The sequence below is a fragment of the Hesperophylax consimilis genome, chromosome 2, assembly GCF_061612785.1.
Source record: "Hesperophylax consimilis isolate HC1 chromosome 2, BYU_Hcon_1.0, whole genome shotgun sequence".
In the NCBI taxonomy this organism is placed as follows: domain Eukaryota; kingdom Metazoa; phylum Arthropoda; class Insecta; order Trichoptera; family Limnephilidae; genus Hesperophylax; species Hesperophylax consimilis.
Window position 1 is genome coordinate 1,100,984 of NC_142837.1, and position 25,736 is coordinate 1,126,719.

The window sequence follows — 25,736 nt, forward strand, 5'->3', positions numbered from 1 at the left end:
ATTAATTTACCTAGAAATTTAGGAGGTAGAGGTATAGTCAAAATAACTTCTTTGAAACATAATCAGGTAGAAATGCTAAGAACTTTTTTCCATAGGAAAGCTCATAACTCAGAAATGCACAAAATAATTTACAAGGCAGATAGAAACATTACACCTTTAAATTTATACGATGAGAATGCCAACATTTTTATAAATCCCAACCAGGAATTATTAGATTAATGGTCAAATAAAATTTTACACGCAAAACACTTTAATTATCTCAACCAAACGTATGTTGACAAATTTTCGTCAAACAAATGGTTGAGTATTGGAGAGTTGAGCGCAGAAATAGAAGGATTTATGCTTGCCATTCAAGATAGAGTCATTATGTTTTGAATTTTAGCTGGTTATTAGTATATCAGTTAACTTTAAATTTTGAAATTATTAGTTATTAGTATATCAGTTAACTTTAAATTTTTATTTATTTGTGTTCTTACATCTTAACGTATGTTGACAAATGCCATTCAAGATAGAGTCATTATGTTTTGAATTTTAGCTGGTTATTAGTATATCAGTTAACTTTAAATATTTGAAATTATTAGTTATTAGTATATCAGTTAACTTTAAATTTTTGAAATTTAGCTGGTTATTAGTATATCAGTTAACTTTAGATTTTTGAAATTTAGCTGGTTATTAGTATATCAGTTAACTTTAAATTTTTGAAATTTAGCTGGTTATTAGTATATCAGAACTTTAAATTTTTATTATTTGTGTTCTTACATCTTAACGTATGTTGACTAATGCCATTCAAGATAGAGTCATTATGTTTTGAATTTTAACTGGTTATTAGTATATCAGTTAACTTAAAATATTTTATTTTTTGTGTTCTTACATCTTCTATTTTTATTTTTATTATTTACAATATAGTATTTTTTGTAAATCTCTCAGGCGTGCGGGTATAAAACCCTTAGTTTTTTAAATATTCTTTATTATTATTATAATTTTAAGTGAAAATCTGTCATTGGATTTTATCTTTATTATTTAGTTTATTCTAATATATGTAAATAATCTGTTAATTTTCCCAAATAAAAAAAAAATAAAAAAACTAAAAATTATAGGAAGCATATAATCAAAGATACAAATCAAATTGATGATTTGTGTAGAAAATAATTGTTTTTTCCGGAAACTATAGAACATATTATATCGGGATGTTCTATATTAGCACCGTCCGAGTATACATTTAGGCACAATCAAGTTTTAAAAATAATTCACCAAAGCTTGGAAATTAAACATAACTTGATTGACTGCCGTAATATAATACCATATTATGAATACGAACCAAATTCATTTTGAGAAAACGAATTTTATAAAATATATTATGATAAAACTATACTAACAGACCGAAAGATTAGTCATAATAGACCCGATATAGTTTTACATGACAAAATTAAAAAAATAACTTATATCATTTTTGTCGCTTTTCCAAATTCCTGTAGTATTCAAAAATCTGTTAATGAAAAAATAAGAAAATACACAGATTTAGGAAATGAAATAAAAAGAATTTGGCATTCTCAGATTATAAAAATATTACCATTCGTCATTTCGGCTACTGGCATTATACCTAGCTCTCTCATTCAAAATTTAGGCGTATTAGATCTATCAAAAAATTTATATATAAAGATGCAAAAGTCGGTCATTTTGAATACGTGTAGGATAAAGAATTTTTTTTTGAATATTTATGTTGAGGGATCAGTAGGATTTATAGGCCCTGTTAGGAGTTCTACCGAGCCGATCCCTCTGATATGAAAATATCTGGAGTCGGTGAATTATTTTCCCATTTGATCTCTGGTGAGTTGACGTGTTGTTCTTGTATTGTTTTGTATTTATTTTGCTTATATAATGCACTTGCATAATGTTGATTGACTAGATGATCATTTGTGGAAATATGTGTGGAAGGGTTTAGTTTTTCCCATGGGGAAGATTTAACCCGGACATAAGTTTAGGAAAGTTTACACATTACAACTATACATACATATTACGGTGTAGGTACATTGATTTGTAACTTTTATATTTAAGGTTATAAAATTAACAGAAAAATACAAACATAATATTGTGAAGGTAAAAAGAAATATGAAAAGAGAACTTTAATGGATTAATGTCAGTTGGGGATAGATATAGAACGACACGACTAAACGGCTTTTGATGTTTGGTGACAAATACAGCACTACGAGACGCGGGTGGCGGGTGGGAAAATTATACGATTGTCAAAATCTTCAACCATTTTTAGATTTTCCGAATTTTTGATGAAATGTTTTTTAAACTCATCACACAATAATTACATAAACATTCTTTATTAAATTTATATTTTCATCAAAAATATGACATTGAAAATTATCAATTTAATTTTATCAGTCTATCTGTGCATTTATCCGTGAATTAATCAGTTTTATAATGAATTAATATTTAATTTATCAATTGAGAGTTAGCCCACATCATTATCATATTCCACATCACGCACTCAAAATCTAACTATACACAGGAGTTTTGTAACTCATCGGGATCGATCTAGCAAGAAATAGAAATAATAAAAACAAATAAAACAAAAATATTAATTACAACATTCATTTCCCAGACGGGTGTGCACAAAATACAATAAAACGCTGATGTTTTCCATTTTTCCTTAGGTCAATTTACTAAATACATGTTTATAAAATTAAATCAATTTGGGATGAGGGTACGGGTACCGCCGCCCCGACAACCATTTATTTGATAACCAACACCTCTTTCATAGGTCACCTCAAATGGTCTGCTACGTTTGGTGACTTAGTAGGTTGCCCGAGTTCATAAAATAAGGTGTGTTCAGATCCTGGAGGCGGATGCGCGATTGTAGGAGGCCGATTAGGAGAAACCCTTTGACATCCCCAGCTCTCTCGGTCCATCGTCTTGCATCCCAGCGGGATGGATGGATTCTACGTCCGTCACTCCTGGACACATTGAACTTTAGATACTTCCCACCTCTCATAACTTTTTCTTTCCCAGAACTTCCTCTTGTTACTTAAAAGACCCAAACACAGCATCCCCAAAGAAGACTCCTGTGTTGGTAAATCATCGTTAGTTAACCCACTGTTTGTAAGATTTACAAGTACTTATTTCTCATTTTAATTGTGTTGTTTTTCTTTCTTTATTTTGTTTATCTTTGATCATTTGCATAGTTTTATTTTTAACGTGTATTACTTTCATGTGTTTTCATTTTACATTAGCTATCTATATCGGTAATTAATCAGTGTTGTTTTTCTTTTTATATCAGCTGCACTTTATTTTCATATTTATTTTTTAATTGGTAAATGCAACAATTTAACATTTAATATTTTTTTAAACTATAACTAAAATAAAATAAAACATTACTTGTGTATATAATTAACAAAGAAATACTATGGTCGATACTTCAGGTCTTATCGTGTGATAATAATTAACATTTTTTTTATTTACATAAAGTAGAAACGAAGGGTAACGTTTCTTCTAGGAATACTTAGTGTGTGCTTTTCATCGATATATACGGGAGAATAAATATTTAATTTATAATTGGTACTTTAGTTATTGATTTACTGATCCATTTTGCCTGAAACATAAAGTAGATACGAAGGGTAACGTTTCTTCTAGGAATACTTAGTATTTGCCCTTCATCGTTATGTACCAGAGAAAAAATATTTAATTTATAAGTTGTATTTAAGATTTATGATTTTACTAATAAACGCCTTTCAAATGGTTTTTTTAGCTTTACAAAATCTAAAATTTGCCCATTGGTAAGAGGGTAAAACCATAAATAAATACTATTAATTTTGAATTAACGTTATAACTTCTTCATTTTGTTTTAAATGCCTTCGTTTAGTATTCAACGGTAAAATATTATCTACTAAATAAAATTAAAAAAACGTACTTGTTTTTTCTCCTCTTTTTGTTCAAAAAATGATTATATATTTTTCAAATAAACAATTCTAATGAAATATACAAAAATGAGATTAAAATGTAGCCCTAGCAAACCTCGAATGAAAATATAACTGCTAGTACGGAATATTGTACGAATACGAATGGAAGATGTTGTCCAAGTGAATACGAATCTCACACAGGCAATTCCGTCTCTGTATGAGGGAAGCGTTGAATGTGTTAGGGTAAACGGTGGTTTTACGGGGTGGTTTGATATCACAAAAGGTAACACCTTTGACCTTGTCTAAACGCAGCTTAACTATTTAGTCACTCATATTATGTCTGCTCACTCGGGCGTTTAGAGTGGAAACTTGGAAGTGTGTGGCCCAAATAGATAAAGAAATACAGAAAACCGATGTGGCTGACATCCCGCAAGTCCCACTAAAAATATTGATTTAATGAATATTGTGTTTTTAATGAGGTGTTACTAATGGTTATCCGTAAAGTGACGCAGAAGTAATACGTCAAAATAAACCTTCCCCGGAGAGTTGCTATAATGCAAATAATAATCCAGTTGATTACATAGAGTTCTCTATCAAACGAATACAACAAAAACATTTACAGAAACATTGTTACACCCAATATATAAATTCAGTTGAGTCTAGTATTCCAACTAACAATAAAAGTCTCTGGAATTACGCTAAGAACAAAAATAGGACAAATGGCATACCACAAATCATGAACCTAAAAGACGAGTCAGGCACCGGTGCTCATCAAGTGTGCCAACTGTTCTGTAAACACTTCCAATCTACTTACGTAAGCGATGAGGGCACGGATGATCCCAGTAATATAGATAATTCTACATGCGTTAATAATGATAACCCGATCGGGGACGTACAAATAAGCAACTCATTGGTCAATAAATACTTGAATGAATTGGATGTTACAAAGGGTGCGGGTAGTGATGGTATCTCGCCATTTTTTATCTCAAAATGTGCCAAAAATCTTGCATTTCCTTTAACTAACTTATTTAACATGTCTTTAAAAAAAGGAATATTTCCTACAAAATTCAAAGAAGCCATTATAATCCCCATCCATAAAACTGGTTCAAAAAGTAACATTGCAAACTATCGCCCAATCTCAATACTCACAGTATTTAGTAAACTCTTTGAGCGTATTGTGTACGATCAAATTTATATAACTATTGTCCGCAGCATACAAAATCAACAACATGGTTTTTTACAAAAAAGGTCAGTAATAACAAACTTAGTCAACTTTACTGAATACTTAACAAGCAATATGGATAATGGACACCAAGTAGATGTTATCTACACAGATTACTCGAAAGCTTTCGATAAAGTTAACCACTCTATCCTCATTAAAAAATTACACCAATTAGGAATCCATGGCGACTTACTTAGATGGCTAACTTCATATCTGCAGAAAAGACTACAGTGCGTATCAGTTGAGGGAACTAAGTCTAGTTTCTTAACTGTGCCCTCTGGCGTACCGCAGGGTTCCCATCTGGGACCATTACTGTTTAATGTATATATATTTGATATTTATAAATGTTTTTTACATGCTAACTACCTTGCATATGCAGATGACAAAAAAATATACTTAGTAATCAAATCTATCAATGACTGCATAAAACTTCAAGAAGACCTAAATCGTCTTTTTGCATACTGTAAATTAAACAAATTAATCATAAACATTTCTAAGTGCAACAAATTATCTTTTACGCGCAACAAAAATAAAATTTATTTTAATTATAACTTTCATGATACACATATCAATGAAATAGAATCAATCCGTGACCTTGGGGTAGTACTGGATGTAAAACTAAATTTTATCAAACACATTAACGAAGTAATCAACAAAGCCAATAAAATGTTGGGATTTATAATTCGTATATCTAAACCTTTTCGCAATATTAAAACCATGTATTCCCTTTACACCACGTATATCCGCCCCCACTTAGAATACTGCACACTAATTTGGGCACCGTTCTACCAATGCCATATTGACAGAATCGAAAGTGTGCAAAACAAATTTTTTAAACACATAAATTATAAATTTAAATTACTCTTTGCAAATAACACCGAATCCTTAAAATTTCACAACTTTACTCCACTTCAAACACGTAGATTAATATCTGATCAAATATTTTTATACAAAATTTTGAATAACGGCCTGGACTCTCCTGAACTCGTAAATTATTTAAGAATTCACATACCTACAAGGCCAACCAGACAAAACCATTTTTTTCATTTGCCCGCGTGCAGAACCAACCTTAGAAAAAATTCTCCAATCCCCCGTATATGCGCGCAATATAACACGCAATTTAATAATATCGATATTCTTAATAATACTCTTGTGAAATACCGAAACGAAGTCAAGCGCACGACCACAAATATTAATTAAATTAATGTACGGTTATAGAAAAGGTACAACATGAGCGTCTCCTGTCCCCATCCCATCTTCCTCTGACTCTTGCCCTTTCCTATTCCTTCTTCCTTCTAATATATTTAAATGATTTTTATTTTTTTTGTTAATTTCATTTTCATTTTCAGTTAATGGTTATAACCAATTACAATCTTGTATTATATCACATTAACCAACATTAGCATAAGAAACTATTTTGGCTTACCTCATATGTAACCTCTTGTATAACTAATCCTGTAAAAAAATGCTGTTTGTTTCTTACAATAAATAAATAAATAAATAAATAATGATGAAGTCGCATTTTTAGTATATCAGAATATTGTGTTTTTAATGAGGTGTTACTAATGGTTATCTGTAAAGTGACGCAGAAGTAATACGTCAAAATAAACCTTCCTCGGAGAGTTGCTATAATGATTGAGTCGCATTTTTAGTATATCAGAATATTGTGTTTTTAATGAGGTGGTACTAATGGTTATCTCTAAAGTGACGCAGAAGTAATACGTCAAAATAAACCTTCCTCGGAGAGTTGCTATAATGATGGAGTCACATTTTTAGTATATCAGAATATTGTGTTTTTAATGAGGTGGTACTAATGGTTATCCGTAAAGTGTCACAGAAGTAATACGTCAAAATAAACCTTCCTCGGAGGGTTGCTATAATTATGGAGTCGCATTTTTAGTATATCAGAATATTTGTAATTGTTTGTCAGATAATAAACATGAAATTTATCCGTACCACAATACTATTACATGCGTGAGGCCCTGGGGTGGCTAAATCTTTGTTTTTTAAACGTTAATTTATTTAGAAAATTGCATTGATAACCTTTAGTTGGTTTTTATACACAATAAAAATGCGTGTTTTGGGCATTTGGGAAAAATTTAGACTTTCATTTATACTAGATGTTGCGTTTTTTGGTTTCCAGAAATCTACGTAGATTAATCTATGTCGGTCGCGGTCCATCCAAGAAATAAAAAAGGATATAAGCTTTCTTACTTCTGACGGAGCTGAAATTGTTGTACTGAAAACTATATTCAGCTCGCAATGCCACAACAGATATATTCAGCAAGCTTCAAGACCCCATAGCTCATAGTCCAAGATTTTTACGTGAGACACAGGTGCATGGTGTGTTTTATGTTCATTTTTATAACTTTTCAATGAAATACAATTGTATAATTTATTTGTTATCGATTGATTATATGATCTTTAACTAAATGGATTTTTATCTTTATTTATATTGATTGATTATATGGATCGATTTTATGATATCGGTCTAGTGGCCGCCACTGGCCGTGGTGCAAAGGATGAGCTCTATTAGCACTCTAAGCACATTTTTCTTAACATTTTTGCAGACTTCTGGCGTTATTTCGGCACTTGACACGGCATCGACGTTGTGATTAATTTATTGGTGTACACACCTTTTTCTTCAAATCGGGAGGGATCAAATCATGGGATCGTTGGGGCCAGTCGTTATCACGACCCTTTTCTTCAAATCTGGAGGGATCAAATCATGGGATCATTGGGGCCAGTCGTTATCACGACCCTTTTCTTCAAATCTGGAGGGATCAAATCAAGGGATCGTTGGGGCCAGTCGTTATCACGACCTTTTTCTTCAAATCGGGAGGGATCATATCAGGGGATCGTTGGGGCCAGTCGTTATCACGACCTTTTTCTCCGCGATTCATAATTGAACCCTGTGTATTATTTAATATGTTGACTAAAAACATTTCACTTTTAGAAGTACTAATACGTAAGAAATAACACTATTGTGAACTTGAAATACTTAACAGCTAACAGCGGCGCTGGAAAAAACTAAGCTTACGGTAAAAATTAGGAATATCGATTATCTTTCTGGTTTGTAATTTGCTCATGAAAATAAGTCATCCAAACAATTGCCAATTTATTGATTCATGCTTTGGCGTTGGTCATTTATTACCGTTAGAAACATTAATAAGTTAACCATTATTTACATTACAAACAAATAATTATTGACATGTACTTCTTCTAATCTCGGTTATAAGTATTATTCAAATTTATTTACTTTTAATTGCAAATATTTAACAGCTAAATCTACACAAAGCGCATAAATTGTTCCCTGAATGTGATCATTATTGGCCATTTTTTAAATTTTCATGGCCTCCATTGCTGAATGATTACGATCATTGGCTACAAATTCTGGCGTGGGCAAGTAAATTAAATTCGATTAATTTTGGTCATTTCATAATTCAGTAATTTAAAATAATGTGTAGTAGGTATACGAGTATTTGTGGCATGTTCCAGGGTTTTAGATACTTTTAGTATCGCCCTGATGAATGACCATCATTCGAAAACGAAACTTTGCTTGAAATTACTTTTGCCGTGCTTGGTGATCAGATCTGAACAGCCAAGTACTTCCACATCTTACTTATCCCAACCTCTTTCCCCTCCGTTCTATCTTCGACCCCACAACATACCCTAATTGGGGATGCCATAGTCTCACTGGCTCCTGGCGCTTGCGAGCAGTTGGGACTCTATTTTGACATTTTTGGGGGAACACGTGTTCTTACTGGGTGATATTGTTAACCTACATGATTTTCCCCATTATAAGGACATATTGTACAAAGAATCCCCTATTTGTAATGTCATGTATTTATTTATTTTATTTAAATTAACAATCATTGTCATATTTTGTAAAGGATGAATTGGCTACAGTTTTTAATGGGAGAGTATTGTACAAATAACTAAACTCCGAGGTCGAGTTTTCCACAATTGAACTTCAAAACAAGAGGAAGATTACTATTTAAATGAAATTTCTAAAATCTCTGCGTAAAGCCCGGGGAATTTAGCTACTCTTTATAAATATTTTATTTATTTTATTTTATTTAATACATGTTACATTATTATGAAATTTACATAAAGTAGATATAATGAATCACCATACTAGGCGGCTGCCTGTTTCATGGTGACCAATTGAGTGTAATTAATTTGTATGAAATATGAAATCTAGTGTAAACATATGAAATTAGTAACTATAGATGAAGCTAAAATTTTGGAAAAATTGTAATAAAAAGTAGAAGATAGAAATTAGAAAGGAGAAAGAAGTAAATTAGCATTAGATTGTAAAAATGTACATAATTATATATATAATTTTTAATATGTGTGCATGCAAGCACACATGTGTATATAGCAGCAGACATACCTATATACATATAACAGCACATGTATACATACACCCATATGACGCATCCTCACGCATATAAACAATATATACACCTCTATCTGAGTACTTGGAATAGGCTATAGACGATTATTTTCGTAAAAAGGTTTTAATGTTTTTCAGCTGGCTGAAAAATTAACCAAATTGTTGTATGCAAAGTTTTGGCTAATGACGAGTACTTATTTCAGGTTGGCTGGAGAATCACAGTGCAATGGGTGGCTGGAAATATTGCCTGCAAGATCTTAATGTCACTGCGGATCTTCGGGCTGAACCTGTCCTCCAACGTGCTGGTGTGCGTGTCCTTGGACCAGTTCTTCGATGCCCTTCATCCCCTGCGGGTCGCTGACGCCTACCGGAGGGGCAGGAAAATGATCTATTTCGCCTGGGGAGTGGCCTTCATTATTAGCGTACCACAGGTAAGTCAACTTCATGCCTTGATACTTCGTTGAGAATCTTCTTGCAATCTAACTTCTAACTTACGGCCGTTGTTTCATGACTAAAAGACTAGTTATAAAAACGTTTCAACGTCTGCAAAATGTCGAATGTCATTCGATTCACGCACTGTTTGTCGTATCGATGTTGCGAATAAATTTTGCTATCATTTTTTGAATCGAACAAATATGGACAGCGAAAATGAAGATATTTAAGATAACATTATAATAGATATAGCGGAATGGGCGAACGTAATGGACGATAACATCGGGTTAGACTGTGGGTGACGGCCAAATACTGTAATAGATATAGTGGAATGGGCGAACGCAATGGACGATAACATCGGGTTAGAGTGTGGGTGACGGCCAAATATTGTTATAGATTTAGCGGAACGGGCGAACGTAATGGACGATAACATCGGGTCCTTTTAAGAGTACTTTGTACTTTCTCATTCCAGGTGTCCCATTCTCCCATTCTTTGCAATGTTGGGATTTGACCCAACTATCAATATGTAATTTTGTGTGGCAAGCTGCTACTCCTACGGCCGGCTCGGATCCTACAAGTGGTGCTTTCGCCTCTTTCCTTGCTAGTTTGTCAACTTGCTCGTTGCTTTCAATGCTTTTATGTCCTGGTACCCAGATTAGGGTTATTTTATTGATGGTGGCGAGTTTTGTAAGAACAGTACTGCATTCCATTACCAGTCTGGAGTCGCATCAGTTACTTCCCAGTGCCATTAGAGCTGCCTGACTATCAGAACATGTTCTTATTCCTGTACTCAGCAGGGGTGTCAAAGATACGGCCCGCGGGCCGCATGCGGCCCTCGGACCCTATCAATACGGCCCGCGAGCCGTATGCGGCTGTTTAGTATTGAAACAGCTTTTGAATATTACCTACTATTTTCCTTACTATCCATCTCCTTCCCTAAAAACAGCCCTACCCACATTGGACCTTATGAAGATTTATGTTGCACTTATTGTCGCAAATATCAGTCGAGCTCGTGTCGTACATCAAGAAGGTGCCACCTTAAGTTAGTCGTCGTATCATAACGTCAATACGCACGCAACACGCGACGCACGTCTTCTGTCATCGGCTCTCGATAGTATTCATTTTAATCGTTCGTTCTAGTCTATTTACAAAATGGAAGAGTTTGGTGATATCATTCAGTCCCTGATTAAAACGGTCGATGTTTTGAGTGGCAAAATCGAGGGTTTCGGTAGCGAACTGACCACGATTCGTTCAATTTTAAGTGACGGTAGTGCTAAAATTGTGTGCCCTTCATGCAAGTACTCGTACAACGTAACTGCAGGTACTCCTCAGGTACTAGCGCCGGCGCCAGACTTAAATGTGTGTGTGCGCTCAGCGTACGGCGATATCACTAAGCAGCCGTCTGGGACACCTCCACCGCCCGGGCCCCCCAGCCCCGCCCCCGCTCCTGCTATCAACTTAGCCGCTCTAGCCGGCCAGACTCACCTTCCCGTTAGCGGCGTCCAGCCGCTCACTACCCGCAAAATGACCACAAGATCCACTGCTAAAAAAGGAAAACCGGAGGAAGATCTACATTCCGCTTCCACATCTGCTGCAGCGGCGTCTTCTCCTCCACAACCACAGAGTACAATACAGCCTGTTGTGCCCAAGCTGCCAACCCAGCCAATAACATCGTATAGCGATGCCCTCGTCAACGGTAGACGACGATCTCGGCCAATCTGTAAAGGGACAGGGTCTATCGACGACAGCTTGGTCACTATTCCCAAAAACCTACATCTGCATGTATTCATGTTTCACCCGAATACCACAGAAGAAAATATATCTTCATTCTTAAAAAAGAAGAAGCCGGATTTAATTTACACTGTCGAAAAACTAGTTACGAGGCATGAACGTTATGCTGCCTTCAAAATAGGCATACCGGAAAATTACTTCCACTTTTTCCTGGACCCCACGATCTGGCCTGAAAACGTGGCCTTCAACGAATGGTCATTTCGGAGACCACGACCCCAAACTAGGACGGTCGATACGACGTCCGAAAAAGATAGACATTAGTGGAGTATACCAGAACGTTCGAAGTCTGAATAATAAAATTATCGACTTCATGACAAACGTAATGTGCCAGAAACCACTTCTGATTGCTCTTACCGAAACTTGGCTAACTTCAAGCACCTTTTCGTCGGAGCTATTCGAAAACCTATACCACGTCTACAGGAAGGATAGAGGCAGTCGCGGAGGAGGGACTCTCCTAGCCCTCCGAGCTGACAGCCACTCACACGCGGAAAGAATGGACTGCATAGAAACCCAAGGTGAAGACTTGTGGGTGAAAGTATCGCATAGAAATGTCATAATTTATATAAGTGTTATATATTTTCTTCCAAATACAACATCTGAACAGTATCAATTATTTTACGACAAAACTATAAGTGAAAGTGTAAAGTTACAATCAAAAAATATTATTATTTTCGGTGATTTTAACTTTCCCTCAGGGAAAAACCCAATTGATGTTTTCGATTACTTTTGTTCTTTTTATAATTTAACACAATTCAACACTGTTTATAACATAAATGCACACATGTTAGACCTAGTATTAAGTAATGTAAATTCTAAAAATGCTGTTATCTGCCGCCATGACTCCCCATTAGTCAGAGAGGATATTCATCACCCTTCACTTTCATTCACATTCGATTACACAACTCAATCACATATACAAACAGACACATTGCTTCCAGACATAAACATGGGTTGGATTTTCCACGAAAGCTCAGATAACACACATAAGAATGCCTTAGAACAACATCACTGGAATCATTACGATTGCCTTGACGTAAATCTAGCTGTCAAAATGTTTTATGAACAGCTCAATAATATTTTCAACATTTGTTTTAAGAAAAGATCTACACGTATGCTCAAAGATGTTAGACAATATCCGAAATGGTTTAATGGGGAAATCATTCACCTCATACGAGAAAAAACTAAAATGCACTATCTTTGGAAAAAAACAAAATCCGAACATGCCTTAGCTAACTTTAAAACTTTGCGAAAATCAATCAAACGGTTAATTGGTCAGGCCTACACTGACTTTACACGTGAGGCCGAGAACAGTATAATAACAGACCCAACTCGATTTTGGTCTTACACTAACGATAAACGCCGCGGCTGTGACAAACTTAACCACATGGACTACAAAGACAATAAATATGATGGATCGTCTGAGATCGCCGCAGGTTTCGCACACTATTTTCAATCAGTATTTAACGACAATATCCCCAAACTTGACATATCCTCTATAGCTTCATCGTCATTTAACTCTTTACCTGTACAAATTCATGAAATTAACGATGACGATATTATAACAGCTTTCCATAAGCTAAAACCTAAATACTCCGTCGGCCCAGATTGTATTCCACCTATAATCCTCAAAAGATATGCAAGTTATTTTGTTCAACCTCTAAAACATATTTTTAACCTATCACTTCGCAAAAATATCTTTCCGGAAATGTGGAAACTAACGAAAGTAACGCCTATACATAAAAAAGGAAAAAAGTCAGAAATAGATAATTACAGACCTGTAGCTGTGTTGTCAGCACCCGCAAAACTTTTAGAAACCATAATTTATTCACAGATATATAACCAAACAAAACACGCACTCACCGAAAATCAGCACGGATTTCGTCCCACACTGTCACCTTCAACGAATTTTATGAATCTCATTACCTATATTAATAATTCATTTGAAAATTTTGTACCTGTTGATGTGATTTATACAGACTTTGAGAAAGCATTTGATAAAGTCGACCATGATATTTTATTAAAAAAATTAAGTGACATCGGATTCTCTCAGAATTTCCTCGCTTTTGTGGCTAGCTACTTACGCAATCGTCGTCAGTATGTCAGTTACGGACACCATATCTCTCACGAATACAAAACTAACTCCGGGATTCCCCAGGGATCGAATCTAGGACCCCTTCTCTTTCTCTTATTCATCAATGACATTGGCAACACTATAAACCACTCAAAATATCTCCTTTTTGCTGACGATATAAAACTTTTCAAAGCAATCAAAAGTTACATCGATTCCATTCTTCTGCAGAACGATCTTGATTCTCTTGTCAAATGGTCGGAACTGAACAACTTACCCTTCAGTATTCAGAAATGCAGTGTCGTTACATTTACAAGGTCCAAAGATACATTCCTGTTCCCCTACCACATTAATAAACATGAATTAACACGTAAAAATGAGATTCGAGACCTTGGCGTAATTTTTTAAGCAAATCTCTCTTTCAAATCCCATATATCTGATATTGTCTCCCGTGCCAACAAAATGCTTGGATTTGTTCTTCGTAATTCAAGATCATTTACCAACGGAATCGCAATCCGAAGAACGTATGAAGCACTTGTTCGCAGTATCTTGGAATATAGCTCCATTATTTAGGCCCCTTCTGAGCAAAACCATATTCTCGAAATAGAAAAAGTACAAAAGAGATTCATGCGTTACCTATATATGAGGGAATATATGTACTACCCTTTCCTGTATCCATCCTTATTCTTAGCAGGAATGCTCGATCTTAATACATTAGAAGCCCGCCGAAAAATATTTTTAGGAAAACATTTTTTTAAGATAATCTCTGGAACTATACATAATCCACCTATTTTGAAAGAGATTAACTTATATGTCCCAGACAAGTATACTCGTGGAAGGTCCCATACCCTTTTTTATGCTCCAAAAGCGAGGACTTCTGCCTATCAGAACGCCCCAGTCAACAGAGCGACTGAACTGCTCAACGAGTCTGCATTGACCATCGACATTTTTAACGTAACCTACAGGCAGTTTAACAATTATCTTTTGACGTATGTCACAAAGTAGTGAAACTGACCTTTTTATGTGTTTTGCTATACTTTTTGTCTAATTTGTAATCTTCTCCATAATGTATTGGTGAATAACCGTTTTACGGAGAACATGAAAGATAAATAAATAAATAAATTAAATAAATAAATATGTGTAAAATACCAAAATAAATTCGTTTGTTGTTCGTCTCGTTGTGGAGGAAAATTCACCAGTGCAAAGTGCATCGAGAGCCCGTATTTTTGCCCGGATTCATGGGAGTTCAAGTAGGCTGTTTTCCTTCTTCCACTATTCCCGTGATATTCAGAACCAATTGAATGAGCCTTTAATTATCGTTTTTTTTACAGTTCACTCAAAGTGTAATAGAACACGCTACATTGTTTGGTCCTCTCCCCGGATATCGATCTGGTTGGATATTGAACATGGGTTCAACTAGCCATTCAATTGTTTTATTGAATATCATAACCTTGTCATCCATTCTCCTGTCTAAAATCTGTTTCAATAATTTAGAATCATCATTAAATAATAGAAGCATAATTTTAGTACCTAGAATATTGTCAATATTGTTTGCAAATTCGGTGGGTAATCTTAAATTTGTTACCTTCAAATTTGAAGTAGGTAGGTGCAATTATTTTTTAACATTGTCGTGTCGGTAAAACAGATTTTTTCGATAGTCAGAAAGTGGCTGGTTTTTAAGTTGGTACTACTGAGTAGTCAGCTGTCAATTGGACGGCCATATTGGAATACATTGTTTACAAATTATCTAGCTTTCAAAATATTGTGTTGTTGTTTCTCGGAATTTTGGATACTAAAATACTTTTCTTAAATCTGCAAATATGGCATCGAATGCAATTAAATATAAATTGGCAATTTTAGATCTAGAAAGTATTCGCGCGTCGGCGGTTAAGGCTTTAAAAACATCGGATCTATCAGATAAGAAGATTTTTAAAGCACGTTTTACGGATATAATAACAGTTAGAGATAATTTCGTACAGTGTCATATGCTTTTGGAAACTTCGAAAAAGGAGGAATCTGAAATTGCAACTTTGCAAACAAAATATTCTGAATTTCAAGATATTTATTACAAAATACAGTCACATCACAGTGAATTGTTTCCGGAAAACTTCGAAAATGATTTTGAAAGTAAAAATGTTACTAAGAATTCAAATATTTCACTTCCGAAAATTAAATTGATAAATTTTTCTGGAATTTCTACAGAATGGGTAAATTACATAAATACTTTTGATTCGTTAATACATTCAAATAATACGTTAAATCCTGTACAAAAAATGCATTATTTAATTAGTTGTTTATCTGGAGAAGCATTTATTTGTGTTAAACATCTTCCGATTTCGGAAGAAAATTATATAGTTGCCTACAATTTGTTAAAGACAAGATTCGAAAACATTCGGTTAATAGCAGATACCCATATAGAGTTAATATTGTCATCTCAAATTGTCAAAGCCAATGATAACTTGAGGAAATTTATTTCAATATTGAAGGAAAACGTAGCGGCTTTAATGGCATTACATTTTCCAGTACATGAATGGAGTTTCCTATTATTACATATTGTTTTACGTAAATTACCAAAAGAATTACGTATTGAATTTGAGATTCAAAATAAATTGGAAAAAATACCTACATTTGACCAATTATTAAATTTTTTGGAACAACAATGTCTAGCTAAAGAGACCGCTTTAGGCATTTTTCCGGAAAATTTGTCGCAAAAGGAAATCTACAATAAAAACCCCTCGAAATCATATAACATTAAAAATCGTTCGAATAACAATAATAATGTTAATTCTTTTGTATCAAATGTCGAAAATAAATGCCTTGTTTGTAAATCGTCACATTATCTGAATAAATGTGACAAATTCTTACGTCTGTCACCAAAAGACAGGTTTTCATTCGCCAAGGAGCACAAGCTCTGTCTCAACTGTTTACAAAATAAACATAATGCAAAAAATTGTCAGTCTCGTTTCTCTTGTAAGGAGTGTTAAGCTAGACATCACAGCCTATTGCATTTTCCAAAGAAAATGTTTGAAAATACTGAAAATCAGGAAAATTCTGAAAATCAAGAAAATTCTGAACCACTTGCGTTAGCAACTTTCTACAATAAAATAGTAAATCGGTACTGTTGTCCACAGCCTACGTGGAAATATTAGGAAAAAATGGCGTTTTTCAAAAAGCAAGAATTCTTTTGGACTCGGCGAGTCAGGCTAATTTCATTTCGGAGGAGTGTGCAAAACGCCTCGGCTTTTCTCGTTCAAGTAAACATTCATTTTCTATCATCGGTATTGGTGGCACTCGCACAATTGGATCAAACGGATTGGTAAAAACAAATTTTCGTCCTGTCGCCTCGAAGGAGTCTGGTATTACAACAGATTTCCTTATTATCAATAACATTTCATCGTACTTGCCGTCGTCTCATATCGTTGAACATGACTGGCAACATATTGGAGGACTTAAATTAGGAGACCCAACCTTCTATTTGCCATCAGCAATCGACATTTCACTCGGAAGTAATATTTTTGCATCATTATTAGGCCCAGGTAAATTGGTCGGCAAAAAAATGAACCTATTGCCATCGAAACAACATTAGGATGGGTCTTAATGGGAAATGTCGGATCGTCAAATCATTCGATAAATCCTTTTTTTACTTCAATGGATGACTCAATTGAGGATAAACTTAAATGTTTTTGGGAAATCGAAAATTTCCCCTCTTTGAAAGAAATTCGATCCCCTGATGAAATTCGGTGTGAAAAGTTGTATGTTGAAAATACCTACCGTAACAAAGACGGGAGGTATGTCGTAGCTTTACCATTTAAGGAAAGCCCAGAAAAATTGGGAAAGTCATATGACACCGCATTGTCGCGCTTCATGCATTTAGAAAAGAGGCTGGATTCAAATCCTGATCTCAAATCGCAATATATTTCTTTTATGAGAGAGTATTTAACTTTGGAACATATGATTGAAATACCATCTCGGTCACCAGTTGGAAACTATTTCATACCACATCACGGCGTAATCAAGGAGACAAGTTCTACAACTCGTTTGAGAGTCGTTTTTGATGCAAGTACCAAAACATCATCGGGTATTGCATTGAATGACATACTTTTAGTGGGTCCAAAATTACAAAAGGACATAGTCGAATTGATGTGTAATTTTCGTATACACAAAGTCGTTTTTACAGCTGACATACGTCAAATGTATCGACAAATCCTCATGGATTCAAACTCATGTAATTATCAACATATATTATGGCGGGAGTCGCGCAATCATCCCGTAAAAGAATTTGAATTACAAACGGTCACATATGGGACAGCAAGTGCCCCTTTCTTAGCTATTCGAACATTGCATCAATTAGCAGCTGATGAAAGTACTAACTATTCAAAGGCTGCAAGCATATTAATTAATGACACATATGTAGATGACATTGTCAGTGGTGCGCAAACTTTGGAAAGCGCTCGATTTTACATCATGGAGTTGAATGCATTACTTCAAAAGGGTGGTTTTGAATTACGAAAACGGACTAGCAACTATCCTGAAGTTTTAGAAGACATTCCTCTCAATTATCGGGAAGTACCATTAAGTTTTGAATTTGACGGTGATAAGAAAAATATTAATATATTAGGTATTCAATGGATCCCGTCGCTCGATAAATTTACATATAAAATTAATAATGCTTTTAGTGACCACTGCACTAAACGTACAATGCTATCTACCACAGCACGATTATATGATCCATTGGGATTCATTAACCCTGTCGTTTTTGTCGCTAAATATTTCGTGCAAGAATTGTGGAAGTTGCAACTTGGTTGGAATGAGGTAATCCCCATGGAAATGAGTTTGAATTGGAAGAAATATATAACGAAACTTCCTTCCCTATCAAAGTTAAGAATTGATCGCTTTGTTACTACGTCTCAAAAAAGTCGTTGTATACTGGTTGGTTTTTCTGACGCCTCTGAACGAGGATATTGTGGAGTTGTTTATTTGATTGTAATCAATAATCGAGAAATTTCAAGCCACATTTTACTATCTAAATCAAAAGTTGCACCCATTAATATGATATCTATTCCACGGCTTGAACTGCTTGGAGCAGTTTTGTTGGCAAAGCTGTTAACCTATTGTAAAGAAGTATATAAAGATCGACTTCAAATAGAAAACATTATAGCTTTCACCGATTCCACTATTGTTTTGGCGTGGTCAAAAACACCTACGTTTCGTTTGCAAACTTTCGTTGCAAATCGTATTGAAACCATCATTCAAATTCTTCCTTATGTTCATTAGTTTCACATTTCATCGCAAGAAAATCCTGCAGATTTGGGGTCACGAGGAGTTTTTCCAAGTGAAATTGCCGAATCTTCCTTATGGTGGTATGGTCCACGCTTTATATCGTCACCCGTAGAGGAGTGGTCCTTTGTTAAACCTCAAGATATTCCGGTAGAACAAATACAAGAGTATAAATCGAAGAATCTAATTTCATTATCAACTAATGTGTCAACTCGTGACCAAGATTTTTTATTGAAATTTTCATCACTATCGAAATTATTACGGGTTATAGCTTGGTGTCGTCGATTTATTAATAGATTAAATTTGAAATAAAATATAAGTTGCAACACACTCTCGTTGAAAGAAATTAATTTATCTTTGACCCGTTGCATTAAATTCGTTCAAAATATTTATTTTAAACAAGATATAGATAATATAATCTCGCATAATGTGTGTTCACCGCAACTGCAAAGGCTTGCTCCCTTTATTGATGAATTTGGAATATTAAGGGTGGGCGGACGTCTTCGCTTTGCACAAGTAGTATCGGAAACCTCTAGACATCCTATTATTTTACCAAAGCAATGTCATTTAACAACTTTAATAATAGATTATTACCATCGTTTGTACCTTCATCCTGGTCCGCGTGCATTGCAATCTATACTATCATTAAAATATTGGATAATTTCGGCTCGTAACGTAATTCGACATCGTTTGAGCAAATGTATCTCTTGTTTTAAAAACAAACCGTGTGGTAGTTTACCCTTGATGGGTAACTTGCCCGCTTCCCGCTTTCGAGAAGGTCGTCCATTTTTAAATGTAGGAACCGATTATGGAGGTCCGTTTGTAGTCCGCGAAAGTAGGCGTCGCGGCGCTAAAACCTATAAAGCCTATTTATGTATTTTTGTTTGTTTATCGACCAAAGCCGTTCATTTGGAATTAGTGTCAGATCTATCCACTGAAGCATTTATAGCAGCATTAGATCGATTCATTTCTCGTCGTGGACTTTGCTAAAACATTTGTAGCGATTGTGGTACCAACTTTGTCGGTGCCAATAGATATCATATAGGTCTTTCTAAATTTTTAAGATTACCTGAAAACAATAACACACTTATAGACGCTACTGCCACTCGTTCAATTATCTGGCACTTTAATTCTCCCTCCGCCCCACACTTTAACGGAGTATCGGAGGCTGGAATTAAATCAACTAAACATCATTTGAAAAGGGTGGTGGGAAATCAAGTACTCACTTTTGAAGAGCTAGCCACTGTTTTGACTCGTATCGAAGCAATCTTAAATTCTCGTCCTATTGGTGCGATGTCAACGGATCCGTCTAAAATGGACGCCCTGACTCCAGCGCATTTTTTGATTGGAGCTCCTCTAGTTTCTGTTGTTGAAGAAGATTTTGTGGACGTCCAATGAACCGTCTATCGCGCTGGCAATTATTGAAACAAATGTCTCAACATTTTTGGAATCGTTGGCGAAAAGAATATTTACACACTCTTCAACAACGGAACAAGTGGTCGTCATCATCACCCAATCTGAAAGTCGACGATCTAGTAATGATTGACGACTCACATTCTGCGCCCATGCGTTGGCCCGTTGGGCGAGTTATTGAATTATTTCCTGGCGCTGATAAAATTGTTCGTGTCGTTTCAGTTCGTACGCCACAGGGTGTTTTCAAACGTCCCGTGGTGAAACTATATCGATTACCTATCGAATAAATTTTGTTCTATTTAGTCTCTAATTTTTGTTTTCGTTACATTAACTTTAGTTTATATATATTTTGTTCATCTTCTTTTGTTATGTCGATTGTTGAGAAAATTTGTACATTTCCTCAAGGCGGGCGGAATGTTTAGTATTGAAACAGCTTTTGAATATTACCTACTATTTTCCTTACTATCCATCTCCTTCCCTAAAAATAGCCCTACCCACATTGGACCTTATGAAGATTTATGTTGCACTTATTGTCGCAAATATCAGTCGAGCTCTTGTCGTACATCAAGAAGGTGCCACCTTAAGTTAGTCGTCGTATCATATGTGTAAATACCAAAATAAATTCGTTTGTTGTTCGTCTCGTTGTGGAGGAAAATTCACCAGTGCAAAGTGCATCGAGAGCCCGTATTTTTGCCCGGATTCATGGGAGTTCAGGTAGGCTGTTTTCCTTCTTCCACTATTCCCGTGATATTCAGAACCAATTGAATGAGCCTTTAATTATCGTTTTTTTACAGTTCACTCAAAGTGTAATAGAACACGCTACAGCGGCACTCAGGTCCCATCATTACGGCTCGCTACCACGTGACAATATTATGTCGCGGAGGACAGAACCGCACTCTTTCATTGTAGATTTTTGATATTCAGAGGACAGTCGATGCCTACGCGTGTTTAAAATTGCAAGCGATTGATTTACAGTGTAATTTCAAGAGACGCGCGCATCGGACGCGGTGCGCCGTGCACCGAGCGTGAGCGTAACCTTTTCTCTTACGCCGGCTGGTGGCGCTGGTCTGATGCACGACTCGTACTCACGACGCCCCCTCCCCCCTGACCCCGCACCTAAAGGGTCGCAGTTGCCGGTCGCCGGCGCAGTCAGATTTAAGCCTTAGCATCGAGCGGTCGCGTCGAGTGTTTATATTACTTACGTACTCATAGTTTGTTGTTCATTCAAGTTCTAATATTGGTACGTGGCATAATGTCGCAAAAACGTAAAGTTGATAGTGAGTGCAGAGTTTAACAGACAAAATGGAAAATCGCATATTTTTTCATGGAATGGAAAGGTAAATCACTTTGTTTGATTTGCAATCAAACCATTGCTGTTTGTAAGGAGTTTAATTTAAAGAGACATTATGATTCGAATCATAAAGGAAAATTTGAAGGTTACACTGAAAAGATAAGAATGGACAAACTATTATCTTTAAAATCTAACCTTCACGGCCAACAGTCGATATTCACTAAAGCTAAAACTGAAAGCGAAGACGCCTTAAAATCCAGTTTCATTATTGCATTAGAAATCGCCAAGAGATCAAAACCTTTCACTGATGGTGATTTTATTAAAGAATGTATGTTAAAAGTGGCTGATGTTTCATTCCCATCACAAAAATCAACCATTCAAAATATTCCGCTGTCCAAAAACACTGTTGCTTCAAGAATAAGTAATTTATCTCAAAATTTGGATTCCCAGCTGAAGGAAAAAATTAAGGAATTTACACACTTTTCGCTGGCTATTGACGAGAGCACTGATATTATTGATACTGCTCAACTTGCTGTCTTTATACGAGGTATTAATAGTAACTTTGAAATATGTGAAGAACTATTGAAGTGCGTTCCATTGACAGGCACCACTACAGCAAATGATATTTATTCTGCTATTGAGCATTTAATAGTAGAATATGAACTCGGCTGGAATAAATTTTGCAGCATAACTACGGAAGGCGCTCCTGCCATGGTTGGCAAACATTCGGGTGTTATGACTTAATTAAAACAGAAAATATCAGAAAATTTTGTGGGAATTCACTGCATCATTCACTAGGAATCACTCGCATCCAAATATTTAAAAATGGACCATGTCACGCAACCGGTAATTAAAATAGTAAATTTTATAAGGAGCAGAGGTCTAAATCACAGGCAGTTCAGGCAATTTTTACAAGATTTGGACGAAAAGTATTCCGATGTACCTTATTTCACGGAAGTTCGTTGGCTCAGTCGAGGGGCAGTTTTGGAAAGATTTTTTGAGTTACGTGACCCTATTCAAGCTTTCATGTTAGAAAAAGGCAAGCCAATTAATTATGACAACGACTGGTGGCTTGATTGTGCATTTTTGGTAGATATGACAAAACACATGAATGACCTCAATATAAAGTTACAGGGTAAAGATTTGATCGTCACTCAAATGTATTCGCATTTACAAGCCTTCGAAACAAAATTAAGACTGTGGGAAATTCACATAAAAAACCAAACACTCGATCATATCCTCACGTGAAATCATTTGGCACAGTGAACCAGACAAAATTGGATGAGTATTCTCAACTTTTGCTGAATCTGATCACAGAATTTAACAGTCGTTTTAAAAATTTTCGCAAAATACATAAAATGGAATTCCCACTTTTCAAAAATCCATTTACTTTTGATGCTGCACTGGCACCAATTCATTTGCAAATGGAATTGATATATCTCCAATGCGACAGCATTGTAAAGGATAAATCTTAGGAATTTAATGTTACTACATTTTATACACAATATTTCAAGAGTTTGAATAACTATTCAAGTAATTTATAAGTTCAATTTTAAATTTAGTTAATTTATAAATCATGCGGCACGTATCCTGTGTATGTTTGGTAGTACGTATTTATGCGAGCAGATGTTTTCCGTTATGAAAATAAATAAAAACAAACATCGCTCACGGCTTACGGATGAAAATCTCCAATCGATTCTAAAAGTAACTACGACGAATATGACACCCGACATCAATGAACTTGTCAAAAACAAGAGAAGTCAGGTGTCCGGCTCAAGATAATTTACCTTGTTACCCTTCTTTTTAACTTACTGAATTTATAATAAATAGCTATCTAACTAAATAAAGATTTTAACAATTAAGTATGGGTTATATTTTTTAAATATTGAGTCCGGCCCGCTTACACACGCCAAATGTTATAAACGGCCCTTAAGAATATCCAGTTTGACACCCCTGCTGTACTGGATACGTATTTTCTCCTTTGTGCAGGCCAAGGTGGTTTCTATCTCAGCTTGAAACACAGCACAGTGTATTATTTGAGGTATATTGAGTTTCCTCTTGGATCCTTGCAGACAGACTCCAGAACCTGTTTCCTCTTCTATCTTGGACCCATCTGTGATCCAGATCAGTTCTTCTTTGAAGTTAGGACCCTGAACCTTGTCCCATTCCTCCTCTAAGGGGTAGATCACCCCAAACTGCTGTCTGAAGAAGTATTCGGCTTGTTTGCCATCCTGTTTCATTCCAGCTGTCGGGCTAATTTCCCTCAGTCTTGTTCCAATCTCTGTATGACTGTTTTTGGGCAGCTCACCTCTCCATTGACCTTTGCATTGTAGTCTGTAGACTGCCGCCATCGCCGCCCCCTCTTTTACTTGGTTTGGTGGGGGTAGGTTCAGGAGCACTCCCATGGCTGGTATTGGAGTGGTTCGCAAAGCTCCCGTGATTCCTCTGCATGTGATTGAATGTGACCATCACTGTTTTCAGTGTTCTTCTCCTCCACTAGCCTAGAGCTGCATGCATGATCCTTGAGTTACAACGGCTGTGTACAGCCATTGCATCATTTTAGGAATGAATTTCCACGTTCTGCGACAGATCCGCCTAGTTGCCCGAATTAGCAAACATGCCTTTCTGCCCACAGATTCCACCTGGTTTTTCCAGCTCAGTTTGGCATCTATGATGACTCCGAGGTACTTAACCGTGTTTGAGGGTTCTAACTCTTTTCCATAGGAGGTTGGATTTTTGTTGTTGTCTTGTCTGACAGCCCTTTTTCTTCACACTATTGTTCCACTGTTGCCAGTTTTGATTGTATGAGGCCTCTGGTTGTGTTTGCATCCCAGTACCTTATGTCATTCGAATACCCTTGTGTATAGAGGCTCATGTTGTTGAGTTTGCGGATGAGGTTGTCTACTACTAGGCTCTACAGCAAGGGTGATAAGACCCCTCCCTTTGAACACCCCCGTGTCACCAGTAGTATGATGAACCCCTTGTCACCATAAGTATTCGGCCTGAGAACATGTTCTTCACCCACATTCTGGTGGTTTTGTCGAGTCCATGTCTTTCTGCCACTTCATCGATAGATTTAATAGTGGTGCAATTGAATGCTCCCTATATATCCAGGAAGAGTCCTACCGCGAGTTCCCCAGTCGCTTGCGCCTATTCCAGTTTGTACACCAACCTGTGCAGTGTCGCATCGACCGACTTGCCTGGCTGGTTATCTCCCTAATTCAGTCATTGATTCAGTGTGGAATTTTTGGATGGGGCGGTGCACGTGAAAAACTTTTAACCCTGTAAAGGTGGTACAAAAACTAATTATAAAAGTTATTTTGAAGAAATAACCCACATTCCCTTCAAAAGAGCCAAAAAAGACTTCTATGAAAAAGGCCGAATATTACAAGTATTTAAAGATATTACATTTATTTATTTATTAAAAAAAAACAGTTTTTAACATAAAAAACGTTCTCTGCACATCTCACTAGGGCATTACTGTATCAAGATGTGCAGCTTTACAATTATATCATTTAAAACAATACATATTATTATATGTAAACTTAATATAATAATAACATTAAATTTAAACCTAAAAAAGAAAAGTTTATGACACAGTCGTTTCGTGACCGATAGACAAAAATAAACAAAATTTTAGTAACAAATGTACGAAAAATAAAAACAAAATGTCAACAAAAGAAGCATTGGTAAGTAAGTTGACAACAATAATATTCTTCTGTTAACTAAAGTACAAGGTACCTGTGCTGGCTTATCAGACACAAGTATAGGGTAACCATACTAACAATTACAACATGGATAGTATGAATAATAAATTATAAGAAAAAGTAAAATAACTAAATAAAAATAGGTAAATAATAACCGATAGGTAAGTAAATAATATTAATAATAATATAATAAAAAGTAAGAAAGTAAATAAATTAGATAGATAATAATGA

General features: G+C 35.5%; 1 protein-coding gene across 1 annotated transcript in view; it reads left to right on the forward strand.

Moving 5' to 3' along the window:
* The window catches only part of LOC149425613 (adipokinetic hormone/corazonin-related peptide receptor variant I-like), a 326,305-nt gene that overhangs the window by 164,676 nt on the left and 135,893 nt on the right, over positions 1-25,736 (forward strand). The window contains exon 3 of the mRNA XM_089645792.1: positions 9,730-9,957. Within this exon, the coding sequence (XP_089501918.1) occupies positions 9,730-9,957 (228 nt within the window). The remainder of the gene's footprint in view (positions 1-9,729; positions 9,958-25,736) is intronic.